The 18,163-nt window shown below is 43.3% G+C and overlaps 4 protein-coding genes across 7 annotated transcripts in view; 3 read left to right on the top strand and 1 right to left on the bottom strand.

The window, feature by feature from the left end:
- LOC113212250 (mucin-7) overlaps window positions 1-8,162 on the top strand; it is a 47,501-nt gene extending 39,339 nt beyond the window's left edge. For all 3 annotated transcript variants that reach the window (XM_026430866.2, XM_052275314.1, XM_026430867.2), the window contains 3 exons: window positions 3,187-3,379; window positions 3,459-4,111; window positions 4,202-8,162. In XM_026430866.2, coding sequence (XP_026286651.1) covers window positions 3,187-3,379; window positions 3,459-4,111; window positions 4,202-4,360 — 1,005 coding nt within the window. In that variant the 3' untranslated portion in view covers window positions 4,361-8,162. The remainder of the gene's footprint in view (window positions 1-3,186; window positions 3,380-3,458; window positions 4,112-4,201) is intronic.
- A 201-nt stretch (window positions 8,163-8,363) lies between these two features.
- Window positions 8,364-10,627, top strand: LOC113212252 (uncharacterized protein F13E9.13, mitochondrial). 2 transcript variants are annotated; one of them, XM_026430869.2, is made up of 7 exons: window positions 8,364-8,578; window positions 9,311-9,393; window positions 9,478-9,618; window positions 9,718-9,917; window positions 9,992-10,119; window positions 10,211-10,334; window positions 10,432-10,627. In XM_026430869.2, exons 1-7 carry the CDS (start codon window positions 8,503-8,505, stop codon window positions 10,502-10,504), a joined length of 825 nt encoding a protein of 274 aa, XP_026286654.1. In that variant the 5' UTR covers window positions 8,364-8,502; the 3' UTR covers window positions 10,505-10,627. The 2 variants fall into 2 exon arrangements, with proteins under 2 accessions (XP_026286654.1, XP_052131275.1); XM_052275315.1 differs by lacking the exon at window positions 8,364-8,578 and adding an exon at window positions 8,704-8,805.
- Window positions 9,847-14,077, bottom strand: LOC113212248 (FYVE, RhoGEF and PH domain-containing protein 6). Its single transcript, XM_026430863.2, has 11 exons — window positions 13,857-14,077; window positions 13,591-13,705; window positions 13,354-13,496; window positions 13,047-13,268; window positions 12,772-12,958; window positions 12,527-12,690; window positions 12,178-12,450; window positions 11,960-12,103; window positions 11,673-11,846; window positions 11,492-11,575; window positions 9,847-11,401 (listed from the first exon to the last, which is right to left on the bottom strand). The coding sequence occupies exons 2-11, from the start codon at window positions 13,697-13,699 to the stop codon at window positions 11,039-11,041; spliced, it is 1,863 nt and encodes a 620-aa protein (XP_026286648.1). The 5' UTR covers window positions 13,700-13,705; window positions 13,857-14,077; the 3' UTR covers window positions 9,847-11,038.
- A 135-nt stretch (window positions 14,078-14,212) lies between these two features.
- Window positions 14,213-17,467, top strand: LOC113212249 (actin-related protein 3). Its single transcript, XM_026430865.2, has 8 exons — window positions 14,213-14,397; window positions 14,974-15,154; window positions 15,256-15,412; window positions 15,545-15,702; window positions 15,777-16,094; window positions 16,175-16,393; window positions 16,475-16,558; window positions 16,641-17,467. The coding sequence occupies exons 1-8, from the start codon at window positions 14,354-14,356 to the stop codon at window positions 16,734-16,736; spliced, it is 1,257 nt and encodes a 418-aa protein (XP_026286650.1). The 5' UTR covers window positions 14,213-14,353; the 3' UTR covers window positions 16,737-17,467.
- The last annotated feature ends 696 nt before the right edge of the window (window positions 17,468-18,163 follow it).

Below are 18,163 nucleotides of genomic sequence, written 5' to 3'. Positions count from 1 at the left end.
CTCTCTCGCTCTCTCCGCCCCCCTCTCTCCCCCTTCCTCCACGAACCTCGCTCCTCGCATCTTTATTTCTCGGCCACTGGCGCGCGATGCGCAGCGGACAACGCGGAAAACGGTCCGCAAATTCAAGTTTGCTAATTTATTACAAGTGATGGTATAGTGCGGGCCGCCGCGCGCAGCGGCGCAGCGCTTTAAATCTTGGCGCGCTTCGATACCAGGGGCGCGCCGCCCTTCCGGTCTAGTCCTTCCCCCCCGGGCCTCGCCTGCTTACCCATGCGCGTCGGCGGGGCGCATATGCACGCGGGGGTCGCACGCTCCCCATTTAGGCGGCATATACCAGGGGCTGCACAGGAAACAACAAAAATCGGGGAGAGAGACAATCGGCGCGCGGCGGCGGCGGCGCTCTTGAACTCGAAAGTGGGGATATTTGCATTTGAGAATACGAGTGCGCGAGAGAGGGCGGCGGCGGCGGCGGCGGCGCACTGCAACGCATTGCATCACGCGGGTGTGCTCAAGGTGAAACGGTCCAACTGCTTGCGATCAGCAAGTTTGGTTTTGTTTTCCTATTTATGTGGGTGACGCAGCAGCAGCAGCAGCAGCGCGGGGCGGCACCCGGGCACCCGGTAAGGGAGGAGGGGAGGTGGGGGGCAATACAACAGCGCGAGTCATTTTCCGCAGGGTACCCCTCCCGCAGTACAGTATACTTGCTGTACAGCCCGGCGCGACCTTGTTTCACACGGCGGCGGCGACGGGTGCCCCCCGCGCCCGCGGGTCCGGCACGCCCGGCCCGTCCCGGCGTAGCCCGGCGGGACTATGACTAATAAGCGCCGTGGCGACGCCGCGCTAAAGAAGAGGCTATCAGCTGGGCGGGGCGTGACCGCGACGGCGGCGGACACACGCCGGTGTCAAAAAATATACACACGCGCGCGCGCGGCGGCGAGGGAAATTTATGTGAAATCGTAAAGAAAAATGAAAATATCACGAGACTGTCGTATGGACGGGGAAACAATAACGATAATAATTTTAGCAGATAATAAATCGTGGTGCGAGTCGGCCGGCAGGTGTGGTGGGCGGCGCGAGGCGACGGGGTCCGGGGTCCGACTCGGTCCAAACTCATTTTAATCCATCGATCTAAATACGGTCGAAGGCGTCTGGCCGAACCGAACAAGTCTCGGGCGCGCACACACTCTCACACACACAAACACACACTTCTTCACACGCAAGCAGCAGTCAGCACACGGTACTGTGTGGTCCGGAAACAAACGAGTCTCGCGATGGCCCGTCCTTGAAGGGGGAGAGGAGGGGAGAGAGGGCCGTGGAGCAGAGACTGCTGGAGAGGGTAAAAGGAGAAGGGAGAGGGGGGGGGGGTCAATTGCTTAGAGCGCGGTAATCGAGCGCGATCTGTACGATCTCCTCTCGCTTGTAACGTCAGCATCCCGTCCCACTATGGACCGCTCGCTCCGCGGGCTCCGCGGTGGTCTCCGGCGTGACGCGCACCACCACCACCACGACGCGGGCACGCGGCCGCGGCGGGTGTTGCCAGGCGGGCCTAAAGCCGGGCCGCCGTCTCCGTCACCCTCCAGGTGATGCGGGGCCGCAGTCAGTAGGCCGTCCCGCCGCGCCACGCCACGCCACCGGGAGAAAAACGCTACGTGGTGTTTTGAGGTTTGGGCCCCGCGCGATTACTCGTAATACGACGACGGCTTCTCTCGTCCCGGAACCCGCCGCCGCGTCTCGCGGCCGTCTAGCCCGCAGGCGGGCCAGCTGCCCGGCAGCTGCGCGCCCCGGCCCGGCAGCCGCAGCTGGACCAACGCCCGACCGGGCCGGGCCGAGCGCGGTGCTGACGTTACGACGGCCCTTCGGTGAAGCGGTCGTGCAGAGGTCGGCAGTGTGGGGGGACCACCACGGGACCGCAGTGTAGGGACTTTAAAAAGCAGACATTCCTCAGAGTAATTGGAAACTTTCACCGAAAAAAATGTCCAGAAAAAATCGGGATACTAGAGAAATTGGAATAGGAAAAAAATAAAAAAAATAAGGAAAACTTCCAGAGATAAAACAAAAATTTCCCAAAAATACTTTTTCGGAAAATTAAGATTCCTGCCGCAGAGAGGAGGCCAATTCTCATCACTGCGGGAGGCGGACGCTGGAGACGCGCCGCCGCGGGCCGCTTCGGCCTTGGCATTCGGGACGGCGCCTCGCCACGCCCCCTCATCCGCGAGCGCGCGCGCCGCGCAGCAGCGGCAGGACGGCCCGCGCGCGCAGGACACCTTGACCGATATATCATAGGCAGGCGATAGGCCCCCTCGACGGCAGGTGCCAGGTGCCACCCGGGTGTCAGGCGCGCCGGGGCGAGCCTGGAAGAAGCCCGAGCGACACATCCGGGGGGAAGTCCTACACTATGCCCGAGACTCTCCTCCGGCCGTCACGAACAAGTGCGCTGCTGTGCCGCCGCGGCTTGGGGAGCGTGAAATTACGAGCCGCACTTTGGGGCCTGGCAACAACGCGAGCAGCGCCGGCACGCGGTCTGGTGTGCCTCGGACGGGATGGGCGCCGTGCGCTGGTCATTTTGTTGATCAACATGACGACAGGCCCGCTGCCACAGATGTCCGGGAGCAGGGCGAGCAAAGCGGGGCGCGGGCGCGCGCGAGCGGTCGGATGGAGGGCGAACGCTGCCGTGCCGCGCTCGCGTATTTCGAGCGAGTACTCTGACGGATGTGGGATTTGAACTCGCGCAGCTGATCCGAGTTATTCCTGTCGCTTCGGTGGAGCGGGCGGCAGCGGGCGCGGCCAGCACCAGAGCAGGCCGACGAGGGGTGGCCGCGGCCGCTACAAAGGACGGCCAGCGTCTTACGCAACGCAGCGCCACCCCCTGCCTCGCATGGCATCACGGGGGGAGGGAGGCCCGGCCCGCGGGGCGCGCGAGGGTGACTCTCGCGTGCATGCCGAGAGCCGCGGCTGCCTGCCTGCACTGCCTGCCCGCACTGCCTGCCCGCGGCAAGGCGTCAGCTGTATTTACGGATCGCCGCCCCTCTTAAATTAGAGTGGAGAAAAAGGGAGTTTCGGGCGAGCGGCCAAATCGCGGGCATGAGCACGCTGACCGCGCAACGTGGCAGTGTGCAAACAGTAAACAATAATAATAATAAAAATCTCGACTTGGTGTCTGACCATCACACGCTTCTCTGCTTGCAGCTCAAGATGCTCAACAGCCTGGCCAGCTACCTGCTCGGTTACCCGGGCTCTGCGGCGGCGCCTGCGCCAGGCGCCGCGCCTGAGGGCGATGCGACCATCACCGCCCATGTCCCTACCGCGTCCTTGCCCGGCGTGGACGTCCGACTGAGCGCCGTGGAGGCGGACGACGACTGGCTCCTCGTCGACAAGACCGGTAAGCTCTCGCCCCAGAGCCATCTGACGAGACGTGTTGCCCGACGCCTGTGGTCACCTTGCCCGTTCTCTGCTTCCAGATGACGAGGTTTGCGCCGAGGGTGCGCCCTCGACCTCCCCGGCGGTCACCGTTCCGGCGGCGGCCGCGGCGGCTAGGCTCACCCTGGCCGTGAGCACCACGTCGTACCACTGGCCCGACAGCGAAGAGGGTGCAAGCTCGGGGGCGGCGCTCGGAGCTCCGGGCCCGCTCGAGGAGTCCTGGTTTGTGACTCCTCCCCCGTGCTTCACCTCTGGCTCCGTGCCTCTGGAAACCTCTCCGCTGGAGAACCTGCTCATCGAGCACCCGAGCATGTCGGTGTACCACCGGTCCGCCGCCCCCCAGGCGCCCGCCACCCCCCTGTCTAGCTCCGTGGGGGCTTCCCCTCCGCCCCGATCACCCCAGGGCAGGGCCAACATGAGGAAGCTCAACCGCCCGGCCGCCTCCCTGGGCGCCTCCAAGCAGGTTGCCTCGGCCGACACCTCCGCCCCACCAAGAACCGCCTCCCTCTCCCCGTCGGCGACCCCCGCCGCTCCGGTCGAAAGACGGGCGGCCGCGTCGGCGTCCTCCCCCACCAGGTCGAGCAGCCCGAACCCCTCCCAAACCACGGCGGTCCAGGCCTCGCCCAGAAGGCCCAACGCCTTCTCTCCCTATCAGCAGCAACAGCAATCCATCCAGTACCGAACTGCACAAAAGGTAAGCTACCATACCTACAACAAAAATTGCAATAAAAACTAATCTTTAAAAAGTTGGCGACACTGACCCATGCCTTCCCTCCCTCCACAGCTGGTACAACGGGCTGCCTGCCAGCAGCTCAAGCGCGACTCCCTGGAGCGCAACAACAAGGCTCGTGAAATTCGCTCGTCTCGCAACAAGCGACAGCGCCGCAGTGACCATATGCAGCACGGGCGCCACTCTGGGGCCAACAACAACCGCAAGTGCTAGCGCCTTGCAAGCCATTGATCTCATCACCACAACCACCGAGTGTACGTAAGAATGTTGCCTCAAGTAGCAAAGACACTGATCGCCAATGAAACGACCATGGTTACTATCTCCTTTTACTAAAGGTCCAGGCTAACATAATGTGATTATTTAAAGTAAGTATGTGTTCTAGTCTCGAGTACAAACAAATAACCATGATGAAATTTACATGATACACATCCACTTCTCTTTTTTGATTAAACAAATTTGAAGAGGAACAAAAGTGGTTTTGTCAGAAAGATCAGTGCTTTGCTATTTGTTACAAACTTTAAAGGGCAGATGAAAGATAAAAATTTCATTAAGTTTTAAAATAACAAAAAAAAGAAACTATTGTTTGTGTCATCACATGATTAGATGAGTTAAATACATTTACTTGTTGATGACAAGGAAAGTGCTTGATCACACTGAAAATCAAGTGTATGGTCAAAAAAATACTGTTTTCAAGTGATCAGTTTGAGGAGAGGGCAGGCTCAAAATTGTCTTCTTTTTCTTTTCTTTTCTTTTTTGAAATCTTTTGTAACTTGTGAGAAAGTGAGAGATCTATAACTTGCATTGGTGACATTGCAGGAACTATGATGTCTTACAATTTTCAATCTCTATATTAGACATTTTACAAAGTGATTTCCGATTGACACGTGAGACACTTGCAATTTACTGTTCTTGACCTACATACATGAGAGTCAATGATATTTTTAGAAGAGGTGTTTAAACTCGTTTGGAATACTTTTCTTTTCTTTTTTAAATATTTGAATCCATGTCAATCTCTATCATACTGAGAATCTTAGAAGATGAAGTACGAGATGAGTAGAAACAAAAATTTTGAATTCCCCGGGACGCTCACTGAACATATAATAGGACTAGCACTTAGTTGTAAGACACTAGCTAACTGCTTAGCCTGTAGCCACTTACTCACATGCTACTTGTCACATCAATTTTTTATTATTTCAATAGCATGGGTGGGTAGCTTGAGCGTTTCACAATCTTTCTCACATTAATTCAATGTTCATTTACTAGAAAAAAATATAAAAATAAAATCTAACCATTGACTTCAGACAATGAAGTTGTCATGAGTTGGTTTAACACCAAACTGGCAGCCTTTGTCAATTAATGTGAAGACATCTTTAGGCCTCGCAATTCTTCCACTTTCCTTTCTTATTTTATGCAACATTGTAGTGTTCTACAATAAGAGCTTTCAACTACTCTTTCTCCACCCTTTTGCTTCTCAAGTACACTTGATAGTGCTTGTGTAACCTCCTGCCTCATATGAGGAGTATTTATCTTTTTTCTTGTTTTGGTGTTTATAAGAGATACTGCATGAAAAGCAGTGCTATTTTTTAATATGAGTTACGTAGAAATTATTTTATAGTTTTTAAGTTTGCTTTGATATACTTGTTTTGTTTTTTAATTCATTTAAAACGCTGGGTACCCAATATAGTAAGTCACTGAAAACTGGCTCCCTGTAACAGTAATAGGCTGCTATTATGCCCACCTGAAAGGAGAATAGAATAATGTATAAAAATGCAAGTTTCAAGATTTCAGTTTCAAACATTTATACCTTCAGTATTGAAAAATGAATCAAAGAGCTTTTTTTAAAGGCCTTGCTGATAAATAATGTAGATTACTTAGGTCTTCATCTCCTTGCCCAGCAACAGCCAAAAGCCAAAATACTAGATCTAGCCTAGCCTGGTTTGTGATATCATTAACTGTCATTGTAATTAGCTTTCACAAAGTCCTTCAAATCAATGAAGGATTGTGTCATCTCATTATGTTTTATATAGATTTAAGCACACCATTAATTGTGAGAACTTTTATAAATTGATACTGTGACGAGTAACTATTTTAAAAAGTTGAGATACCAAATCTTGCTGTATAGAAAACTGTCAAGCTGGAGAGTTACATTCAAAATCACAGGCAGCATATAGGAACACCACAGACCCCCACTGCTGATCGCTTATGTTATTACATTTGTAAAATATTAAGTCGTAGTACTTAACAAAATAGTCTGAAAAATATCATCAAGTCTCGCATTGATTGGTTGATTCAAGTCCACGTGTGCACATGTGGTTTTGAATAGTATTTTCTCTGGCGCAAAATGATTTATAAGCTCTATGAGCCTTGACCTTCTGTACAGGGAGTGAAAGAATGCAAGAATGCATTGTGTGAAAGTAATGAAAACAGAGGCATAAGATGAAAGCGTAGAAACCATGCAGATTACTGCTTACATCGTGATTTTTTTTTCATAACTGGGTACTTAGGACAAAATGTGAAAAAAAATGTCTAAGAAGAAAGAAATACCATTTAGTTCATGAATAGGACATGAATAGGTGTTAGCCTCTGTAGATGAGTGAATGTGCTGTGTTGATATTAAGGTGCATGTAAATGTTAAGTCCTTTTTAAATCTATCACTGTGCAAAGGCTATGATTCAGAAGTTTATCTGCATATACCCCTAAAACTGTTCGTTTCATGGCAGATGATTTTCTTTCGAGCATGGAAGGGTTTTAAAAAAAAAATGTCATGTCTTGATCAGGCATGAGGCGTTTTTCACTTCCACTGGAAATGAAAGTGTGCTGTCTTTCAAAAGCAGAGCACTGATAAAATGAAATTCAAAAAAACCTTCCAAAAAAACCTAATAGTGAATGAATTGAATCTATCTCTTATCTTAATCCCACCCTTTTTATTTATTTAAATCATATTCAGGAAGGTAGAATTTCTCTTTTTCAACTTTAAAGTAATAACATGATACATACTTAACTCAGCAAAGCCTTTCTCCATGGTCTTTTTTTTGTTTTGTTGTTGTTTCTGTTTGAGTGCTCTTTCAATATATGCGTTAGCATTAATACTTCACGCAAAGAAGGGAGAAAACAGGTAAAGTTACTATTTTTGCAATAATGTTTCATGCACAATGTGTGATGGACTGAGTTTTTATTTATTTATTTATGTTGTAAGTCAAACTGTATAGTTTTTATTACAATAATACTTGCAACAATGAGTATATTGCAAATATTCAAATCAATTTTCCATTAACTTACTTGAGCTTTTCAAACAGAAAATCATATACCATTAAAAATATATGTGTATGTAAAATGTAGACATGTATAGTTATAAATTTTGAGATCCAGACAAGTGCTGTTTAATAAGTTGACTTTCAACAGAGGAAGTTAATTTAGCATAATCCACTTCAGCTGAGATTTTTACTTTTCTCATCAGGGAATTACTGCTTTTCAAAGAGATTTTTGTTTTCTTTTTAAGTGTGTGTATGCGTGTGTACTTGTGTATATAGTGAACCGAAAAAACCCACACATAAGATAAATGTAACATAGATATGCCTGCACTTTGTCACCAGCCCTTAATTTCTCTACAAGGTAATAATAGCCTTGTGAGGAGAGGATAACCATAGCGGAAGTATTATGTAATGTACTATGTTAAAAAGGAAACAAAAATCTAGGCGGGAATCAAAACATATACTTCATAAGAGATTATTTGATTGTTAGTTGATTTTAAATTTTTGCTCTTCAGTTTGTTTGTTCTTTCTGTAAGTAACTGCAGTGATAACTTGAGAGAATCCAGTCCAATACAATGGTACCTGTGCTCCTGTATTTCTTCAGATACATGCAGTCTTTATAATAAGAAATAATTGGAAAATATGCAAACCATGCAAATGTATCACTGACATTCTCATGATGTTCTTCATGCTCTAAATGAGGAAAAGATCATAAAAATCATAAAACTATCATAAAGAAATAAAAATGTTGAATATTACTTAAACCTGATGAATTATTCAACCTAATCAAGATCACATTCACTGCTACTCTATGGAGATCTACCACAAAACCTGGGACTTCCCCCGCAGTGCACTCACTGACAGACGCGAATGACCGAAACCACCTAGTTGAAAGCCTAATTTCTCATCAGTAGGGTGTTCGCTACCCCAACCCCCAGCCCCTCCGCAACACTTGGCATACATATATGGATGTGGGGGACGTGAAACGCATTTCTAGGAAATTCAAGCACACAGAAAACACAAACAAGAGGAAGAATCAAAGAGGACGCGGACATCCGCTGAAGCAACGTTTTCGTTTCTTTGAGACTCGCCTGTGCCTGAGCCATGAACCGCTTCCACCAGCTGTTCGGGGGTGTCCGATTTGCTGTTATCGGCATGATCCATGTTGCCGCACTGCCAGGTACATTTTGCTCCTTATTTTTGTCACTATCCTGTGCTGGGACTGAAGCCTCGTTTTATCAGTCCGCCGGCTGCTGACGTCACTTGGCGAAAGCGCGTCGGGACTGGGCGAATGTAGGCGGGTGCCCTGCGGGCGTTGGGCATGGCCAAAGCATGGCCACCGGGCACTTAACCTTCTCTCCATATGGTTTCGACACGCGCTGCGGGGGGCGGCTGGGGCGGCTCGACGTACGTCACGCGACGCGGGCGCACACGCATTTCCACACCGCGTTATCTGCATTTTCACTTTTTCGCGGCGAAATTCAGCGTTCACCTCGCGGCACGGGTTCGCGGACCGGCAACCCTTTCCGCGGCGTGAGGGCGAGGCCGAGGCGCGTGGACTGGGGGGCCAGGACCTGACTCTCGAAGTGGGCGGATGGCGGAAGGGGTGGGGTGGGGCGGGGCGGGGGCAGGGGCAGGGGCGGGGGGAAGTGTCACGCGCGTGGCGGGGACACGCGTGCCGCCCAGCACGTAGCACCGCAGCGCGACGATGTTCACAGAAACGAAATTACATAAATGTATAATATCCTTGGATGTATGAAACACACAAAACCTTGTCTCAAAACTCATCTAGTATGACACACCGAGAGTAACACCACAGATACTCAAGGCTTCTCATGCTCTATGTGAATAAATTTCTATGCTTCTTTTCCGACACACGGGTGAATTTAGAAACTGCCTTTTGATTGAATAGGTACCCCGATGTATGCAGGATCACTAGAAAAGATAATTGCCAAGGCATGTAAGGATGCTGAAATTTACGCCAACAGCTCGGTGGTATGTTCTCCACAATTGATCACCACGCAGCTATACCACAGTTCAAAATGAGCACTCAGAATGCCTTCAACTTTTCTGTTTAAGCATGGTGTGTTGTTGGAAAATATGCATGATATCCCATACTTGCGCCACCAACATCTTTCTCCTGAAACAGTAGCAGTGATGACACGTGTTTGTTCTGAAGTCCGTAAAATTATTCCTAACCAGATTCCTTGCGGTGTACAGGTACAGTCAAATCTTATTTATGGCAGACTTTTTCTGATATCAATTTAATTTTTTTTGTTCTTCAACATCAGAAGCAAAACAAAATATTTTACTTCACAGGTGTTGGCGGGGGCAAATCAAGAAGCAATTGCAACAGCCCAAGCATCAAACTTACAATTTGTCCGCTGTGAGGGTTTTGTTTTTAGCCATGTTGCTGATGAGGGTTTCATTGATGGCTGTGCTGGCCAGTTATTGAGATACAGAAGATTTATTAATGCAGAGCAAATACAAATTTTCACAGATATAAAGAAAAAGCATAGGTAAAACTGATAGTTGTAAAATTTTCTTAGCTAATGCTTTGAACAATTCTGACCACTCCTCAAAAAAATTTCAGCTCCCATGCAATTACAGCAGATGTTAGTGTAGAAGAAACTGCACATGCAGCAGAATTTTTTTTAAGTGATGGACTTATAATAACAGGTGTTGCAACAGGTCATGCTGCAGATGAAGACCAAGTAAAAGGTGAATTTTTCTTTTAAAAATTCCACTTTCTAAGCATTGGCAAAAACAGAAATTTTTGGTATCTAATTCAGCTTTTTCAAAATTACTTTAGGGGTTGCAGCTCATACCTCATTACCTGTTTTAATTGGATCTGGCATAAATATACAAAATTTACAGAAATATCTTCCTTATGCCAATGGTGCTATCGTTGGCACTCATTTCAAAGAGAATGGAAAGTAAGTGGAACACATCTTATATTATTTTTAAAAAGTTAGAAACCCAAACTAAACATGATTATGTATTATCTTATCAATGTTTCCTTTTTCAAAATAGGTGGACAATGCCTGTGTCAAAGCAACGGGTCGATTCTTTCATGGAAAAACTGAAAACTTTGGAAATTTCATGACCAATCAGTTCACAATAAAACAGTTCCAAAAAAGAGCTTAATAATAAGAACCAACAAAGCAAAGATTTTATCCTTGATTTGTTGTATTGGTAAGTTTTTAATAAATTATTAAAATTCAGTCAATTTCTTGCAAACAAATGCACAACAGAAATAACAGTCCAAGTGAGAAAATGAGTCAAAAAAGTAATTACAATACCATGATTCTCAAATCAAAATAGACAATGCCAATGAAAAATAAAAGTAGTACATTTGACATATTAGGGTGACGTGCTTCCCACCACAGGCCAGGAACTAGAGAGATTTTTGTCGCAAACAAAAGTCTTGTAAGTGACTGACTAAGCTCTGGTGGGAAACATGTCTCCCACAAGTGTGGCAGAAATTCATAGAATACGGGATGTAAGGAAGCTACCACAGGAATCACTAGCTTTCCTAAAAATCCACTATCACAGATTAACACATTGTAGTTAGAAGCAATGTCAGCAATGGTTCATTGCTAGCATTTCCTCTAATGCACTTAGTATCCAGAATGTGACCTTACTGAAGGTGGAGTTCAGGAGTAAATCTGAACAGAGAGCGTCTCAAAGACCTTCTTAAGGCCTTGTGAATGCCCATGACCAAATTTCCAATACCTTGAATTCCAGCAAAAGGTGACCATGAGGCCACAACAGTGTTTTCTTTACCTGAATCATCATTTCCAGCTCTAGAGCTTTCTTCATCTGAGGGTTTTTGCAGTGCCCCAACATTATCACATAAAATCTTTGATGAATCCCCACTTTCAGCAACAGGCTCCCTTGTAGTAGACTGACATGCTGTTGCAAGTTTATCAGCACAACCATTTCCATGATCATCCTGGTTGTAGCTACCTTTTCCAGACACAGTGCCTCGAGGTGAAATAATCTGCAATGACCACAAACATTCATATAGTAATAAATTGTTTTCAATTATTTACTATGATACATGATACAGAATTGACCCATTGTCTCTTACTGTGACTCTGCGACGCTCATCTCGACATGAGGATGCATTTCTTGTCCTGAGGCTGCTCCGAAGAGGATAAGAAATGGTGGGCTTCTGAAATTTTCAAATAATTGCATGATAACATAAGTGTTGGTAAATACTTTTACATGAGCAGATTTCGATGGTTAAAGTCAAAATATTAAATGCTCACCAGAGGAGTAACAGAAGGAGGGGGAGCTTGTTGAAAATGTGATAACAACCGCTTCACCTTGATAGGTCTACAATCTGGAAAACAGCTCTGCATTCTCTGGTCAGGAGTGTCTGGTGTCAACAAATTGCCTGGGGTTGGTGATGAAATTGTTATTTGAGGGCTTGTAATCTGATCCTGTAGATAGGAATTGCAATAAACCATTAGAATTAGGAATGCCTCCCTCCCATAGTAATAATGATCAAAAAAACTACAAGAGAGAGAGAGGAGAAAAGTATAAGGTGGCTTACATCATGGTCAGCATGAGGTCGCTTCCGGTTTGATGACATCACAAGTTGACTGGGACTTTCATGCGTAGCGTTGAGAATGTCTCTACGTCGCATTGGGCGTCTTGCACTGCTATCTTTCCGCAAAGTATTTAAATTGGCATGATACTGTTCAGCATAAAAAACATTTTAAAATGCTAACTTTGACCAAATAAATTTCAAGCATATTTCGGATGAAGTACCTGTTTCAAAGCTTGCTGAAGTGCTTCAAGCCACTTTTTAGTGTCATCAACACAAGCAGAGAATAAGATTAAAGTTTCTCCATGGCATGATAACCGAAGAACACCTTGACTCATTACTGGTTGAACTATACATCTTTTGAGAGGTAGCACACAACAACACTTTAAGGCCCCTGGTTGAGAGGGTGTTTTACCAGATCTAATAATGCAGTAGATAAGCATATCGGAGAATAAAATAAAGTACCGAGGCAAGGGTCTTCTACCATTTGATGAGACCTGATGACACAATATTGAACATGATTACTGGTAATACTAAACAGCTTCATGGGAAATTCTGCTTGAAAATTTATACCTTCATCAAAATTCCTTCTCTGATGAATTTTCTGCCTGGAGTGATTATTCCAGGTCTACCATGATGTAAACTTTTCTGGAGCTGAATCATTTTCTCCATATTTTCTTGTTCTTGAACTAGTCCATTAATGTGTCTAGCTGTTCTTTCCACTTCTTGGAGAGCATCTAAACAGGGATAATCAACACATGTAATTTTTAGCAGTAATTGAGTGGGATTAATTAAAAAATAGTTGGGTCAGAACATACTCTGGAGAGTATAATAATCTTGCTGAAATGGGGTGGTGTGACTCAGTACTTCCTGCAGGAGCAAACGGTAGCGAGGAATACGCTGAATAGGCACAATTAAGAGTGCTGCCAGTTTGTTGCTCACTTCAGGGCGAGTCTCTTGTCCTGATATGAAGGTAGCAAGTTTTGGATTACTTCGATGCACTTCCTGTCAAAATACAGAACATATAGTAACTAACAACAAAACTTTAAAACATTCCTATCTTTATATAGAAGAGATATGGGTGAAACATTACCTGCAAAATGCTAACAATTTGCTTATAGTCATAAGCATAAACTGAGTATAGTTTAAAATAAGGTGCCAGCTTTAAAAAGGCTGCGGCAACATTTTCAGGATTAACTTTTAACTCATCCAATAGAGCTCCATTAACTTTATACAAAGTCTCAACATTGCCAAATAATGCATTCCATTCTGCTTGAGAGACAAAGTCTTTGACCCTCAGAGGTTCCATAAAGAACTAAGGATGTAGAACAACAATTTCTTAGATTAACATAACATAGTTCAATGAGAGGAATTTCAAACATGTCTCAGTAAAAACATGCCTTCATGATAGTCTCAAGTTGCTGAAGGTAAGAAGCCTCAGACGTCAAAATTTCTTGAATTGCATTGGCTCGTAAATGTCTTTCTCTTTCATCTTGTTTCAAACGGTGAGTATCACGGCTCACGTCATCCAGATCACTCAAAACTACAATAACAAAGAAGAAGAAATAGAGGACTGGACAAGAAATAAAAGTATTGTATTAGATGAAAATCCAGAGGAATAGCAGTTGGGAATATACCTTTGATACGAGTCTTTGTTGTCAATATGTTCCTTTCGTTTATCAATGATCGCAATTCAGCACTCAGGAGTCCTTGACTAGGCGGAGTTTGGCAAACAGTGCTATTCATGTTAAGCTGAAAATGAAGAGAACATTAAACATTAATTACATAGGAAATGCGGACAACAAACATAGGCATTTGTCACAAAGGTTATATGAGTATGCGGTCTCACATTATGTGACATCATACTTACAAGGATACCACAAATAGAGACCTTGGAAATTACCTGAAATTTGTGTCAGCCACCACTTATTGTTGTCTCTGCCACTTTTGTAAAATGCCTCTTCTGTTTACAATTTACTCAAATAACTAAAAATCTAGAACCGTTTCCAAGCGGTGCACAACCGGTGACAGAATTCAAAACAACAGGGAGTATACTACTGCCAACATGGCTGCTCGAACAAATTAATAGAGCAATAAAATATTTAATCTATATGAACATTTTTTGCAAAAAAATTATTGAGGACTCTATGTTTTCGTTAAAATATAATTCAAATCGAAATTCTCAGGCTCTTATTGAATTTTAACAAAGAAATTGCATAATTTTGTGTTACGTCAAAAAGCACGGTTCAACATCCGAATGTCAGTTGTTTGTCCCAAAAAAACATGGCCACGGTTATGAGCAATCTGTCAACAATTTAGGTGTGGTTAGAGAAGTTTGTAAATTTATTCTGTAATAACTATCTTTCCTCTTGCACAAGGGGTAATTTTTAAATTGAAAACATGACAGGTAGATTACCTGCGTGTGTCATTGATGTGGGGACGGGGTAAGTAAATTGTAAAACCGGAAAAATATCGGCAACCGCTTTCGTGATTTTGTGTCACATCGTTTATGAATTATCTTCTGCCATTCAGTCTTTTATTTTTTTACATTATTGATGTTCTAAAAAGGCAGTTCCGTCCTGGTTCCCTCGCTGACTCTTTGGCGCTGTTATTATTTGAACTTAACAAAGTTTTAACATTTCTCAACTGTTAAGGTTATGTTATCTTATCATCCGCATCCGCCCACCCATAGATAAGTGAAGTTTTGTGAAGTTTGTTCAAATACTCACACAAGTTACTCTTACCGATTGTAGAACTAACTGTCACTCTTAGGAATTCATGACATTAGATTAGATGTATTGTCAATTGTGTTAGGGTCTAAATCACATAGAACATGCCCTAACGCCCCACCTCTGCATCATTTTACTTGAAAATTGTGATTTTTAAATCGCCCATTTCCTTTGTTGATGTTGTAACAGCTCTATTTAAAATAAATAAATAATTGCACCATTTGCTGTTCACTTTCCTCTGTACATTCTATTCATTGCTGATACGTAATAATTTATTTTTTTTCTGATCAGGTACACTAAATTAGGATTTGCTCCCAACAAAGAACCTCAGTTTATAATCCCATCAGCAATTGCCATCAGGGAATCAGCAAAGGTTGGTGATCAGGCAATTCGCAGATTAGCTAAAGGTGTTGAAGATTTGGATTTCTTTATTGGTGATGAAGCATTCGATGCTACAGGATATGCAGTAAAGGTATTTATTTATCTGATAAAACTTGTGATTGATTTTCTTTATAATGCTATCATTTAAAGTTTATTAATGCCCTTTTGTTTTCACTTCATAAAATAATTTAGTATCCTGTGAGGCATGGGTTAGTTGAAGATTGGAATTTGATGGAACGCTTCCTTGAGCAATGTATTTTCAAGTATTTACGTGCTGAGCCAGAAGACCACCATTTTTTGCTCACCGAACCACCCTTAAACACCCCCGAAAACAGAGAATACCTTGCTGGTCAGTACTTACAAAAATTAAGAATTAATGTCAACCATGGATGGTTTATTATACCAGTCTCTTCAAGTTTTAGTTATTTTTTGGGGTAGCTTATAAATAACTAATATCCTTTTCTTTTCTTTCACTCTACAGAAATTATGTTTGAATCCTTCAATGTGCCAGGGTTATACATTGCTGTTCAGGCAGTGTTAGCTCTTGCTGCTTCATGGGCATCAAGACCTATCGAAGAAAGAACCCTAACTGGTATTGTTGTTGACAGTGGTGATGGTGTAACACACGTTATTCCGGTGGTATGTTCTGGATATGTTATGGCTTTTTAGACATATTTTGAAACATATCAGTTCCACTGTCTCTCTTCTTTCAGGCTGAGGGGTATGTGATTGGGAGTTGCATCAAGCATATACCTATAGCAGGCAGGGATATCACCTATTTTATTCAATCATTGCTCCGTGAAAGAGAAGTTGGAATTCCTCCTGAACAATCCCTGGAAACTGCCAAAGCAATAAAGGAACGCCATTGTTATATCTGTCCTGATATTGCAAAAGAGTTTGCAAAATATGATTCTGACCCCTCAAAATGGATGAGAAAGTTCAAAGGTGTCAATTCTGTAACCAAGCAGCCTTTTTCAGTTGATGTTGGTTATGAAAGATTCCTTGGCCCTGAGATTTTCTTCCATCCTGAGGTAAATTTTGTTAAATTAAAAAAACTCATGGTTTGCTTGCTGATTAGTTCCTAGTCCAATAACTGTTTTATTATTTTCAGTTCTCCAACCCTGATTTTACTATTCCCTTATCGGAAACTGTGGACCAAGTTATTCAGAACTGTCCTATTGATGTAAGAAGGCCGTTATACAACAATATAGTGTTGTCAGGAGGATCTACTATGTTCAGAGACTTTGGACGAAGGCTTCAGAGAGATATTAAACGTAATGTAGATGCTCGGTTGAAGCTTAGTGAAAGTCTAAGTGGCGGGCGAATCACTGTAAGTACGAACCACTCTGTCAAAAGTATGAAATCTATCTTTCTATTTTATAAAATATTAATAGAATTGATGTTCTTTCAGCCAAAGCCCATAGATGTACAAGTTGTCACTCATCATATGCAACGTTATGCTGTATGGTTTGGTGGAAGCATGCTTGCCTCAACTGTAAGTTCATTTTTACTATATTTTAACAAAAGATCATATGTGGATGGTATATGTGGAGTTGATTTACATTGTATTCTTTCAGCCTGAGTACTATGAAGTTTGTCACACCAAAGCTGACTATCAAGAGTATGGACCAAGCATATGTCGTCATAACCCTGTCCTTGGAACAATGACTTAGTATATTATCTTGTCATAAAGTTGTACTGCAAAGTAGGTTATGTATCCACATTAGACCTACCTAAAAATTGCAATAGACTAATGAAAAATGTGATATGTGATTGAATTGGTACTCTTGCATTTTTCCTCAGCCTAGGTAAACAAATTTTATTTGTTTCTTCCACATAGCTTGTATGTTATGCTCAAATGTTTTTGAATTTGGATGGGTATATTAATAAATTTTGTACTAGAACAATTTGTTTTATCCTTCTGTGGTGGACATAAATGTTGAGGACAATTATGAATTATAATTTATCACGTTAGACTTCAAAGACTTAAGCAAAATGAACTGCATAACTTGTTCTTCAGAGTTGAAGCAGAAGAGTACCAAAACTTGTGGAACATCTGAGAAACAAACGTCCCTGTGGTGTTCACTTTATAAATATGATATCTGCATTTTGTTTCTTAAATTATCTGATGTAAAATGGTTGTCATTCCTTCTATTTTGTCCTTTTTTCTACAGTAGATGATTATTTTTGGTGCAATTGTGCATGTAAGATCCTGTTAATTTGCAGTAGCTGTGTTTGTAGGAAAAAAATCATGTTTTTACCATATTTTTTAGTCTTAAAAAATTTGAATTTTTGTCTACTATGTCAAGAAGGTGATACCTTTGTGATGTTTGTCTTTACGTGGGAAAACCTGACCTCTATAGGGTTTGGCAGACTAATGAATATAAAAGTGCATTTAACAGTTTCCCTTGTTTTTCCTTTCTACTGGGAAAAATCTCAGGCCAATGCTGTGGTAACTTTTTTCCAGTATTAAACATGTTTTATTTTTTTGTGGTGCTTGAATCATGCATTTTATTATTAATTTTTTTTTAAATTTGTAAACTGAAAGAGAATTTTTGATTGCTTCTAAAAAGAGGCCACATTACTTGTATTATGATAAAAAAAGCATGATAAAATTTTGTCTTGAGCCAGGTACTTGTCTGTGCAATTTACTTGTCCATGTGAGTGGGCAATTGTTTTATATTTATTGAAACTTTTTTGGGGGGGAGGGTGGAATTTCTGGATTAATGCTTGAATTTGGCTCGCTGTTTTCTGATAATTATGGCCAGTAGCAACCCTCCTGTAACTCCTGGTTATATTCACCACCTTACACAATAAGTGCTGTTTCATGATGTAAAATCCTTGAATGTTTACTAATTGTTGTAGGTATGTATGTTGGCCCATTTAATACCAGTGAAAGATTTATAACTGTGTATATATTATTTGAACTGGTGTTGGATCGGCAACTTCAGACTTAATGAGTGAAGTGTCAGTACAGTGGCTGTCGGTAACTGACATACCTTCAGGTCAGAGATGAACTGTCTAATACCTGACATGTACAGCGTAATGTAGAAGGTTATGCTTTTATTTCTTGTTGCTGCATGCAACTCATGTTTAAATA

This window comes from Frankliniella occidentalis, unplaced genomic scaffold (genome assembly GCF_000697945.3).
Source record: "Frankliniella occidentalis isolate FOCC.00 unplaced genomic scaffold, Focc_3.1 Scaffold570, whole genome shotgun sequence".
Taxonomy (NCBI): domain Eukaryota; kingdom Metazoa; phylum Arthropoda; class Insecta; order Thysanoptera; family Thripidae; genus Frankliniella; species Frankliniella occidentalis.
This window is presented reverse-complemented; position numbering and strand designations above follow the sequence as displayed.

Coding starts and splice junctions, on each gene's coding strand:
- LOC113212248 (XM_026430863.2), bottom strand. CDS start 13,699: ATGAATAGCACTGTTTGCCAAACTCCGCCTAGTCAAGGACTCCTGAGT. Junction 11,847..11,959: donor GACCTCATGCTGACCATGAT/GTAAGCCACCTT, acceptor TCCTATCTACAG/GATCAGATTACAAGCCCTCA. Junction 11,402..11,491: donor ATGAGCGTCGCAGAGTCACA/GTAAGAGACAAT, acceptor TGGTCATTGCAG/ATTATTTCACCTCGAGGCAC.
- LOC113212252 (XM_026430869.2), top strand. CDS start 8,503: ATGAACCGCTTCCACCAGCTGTTCGGGGGTGTCCGATTTGCTGTTATC. Junction 9,619..9,717: donor AGATTCCTTGCGGTGTACAG/GTACAGTCAAAT, acceptor TTTACTTCACAG/GTGTTGGCGGGGGCAAATCA. Junction 10,120..10,210: donor AGATGAAGACCAAGTAAAAG/GTGAATTTTTCT, acceptor AAATTACTTTAG/GGGTTGCAGCTCATACCTCA.
- LOC113212249 (XM_026430865.2), top strand. CDS start 14,354: ATGACAGGTAGATTACCTGCGTGTGTCATTGATGTGGGGACGGG. Junction 15,155..15,255: donor CTACAGGATATGCAGTAAAG/GTATTTATTTAT, acceptor AAAATAATTTAG/TATCCTGTGAGGCATGGGTT. Junction 16,394..16,474: donor TAAGTGGCGGGCGAATCACT/GTAAGTACGAAC, acceptor ATGTTCTTTCAG/CCAAAGCCCATAGATGTACA.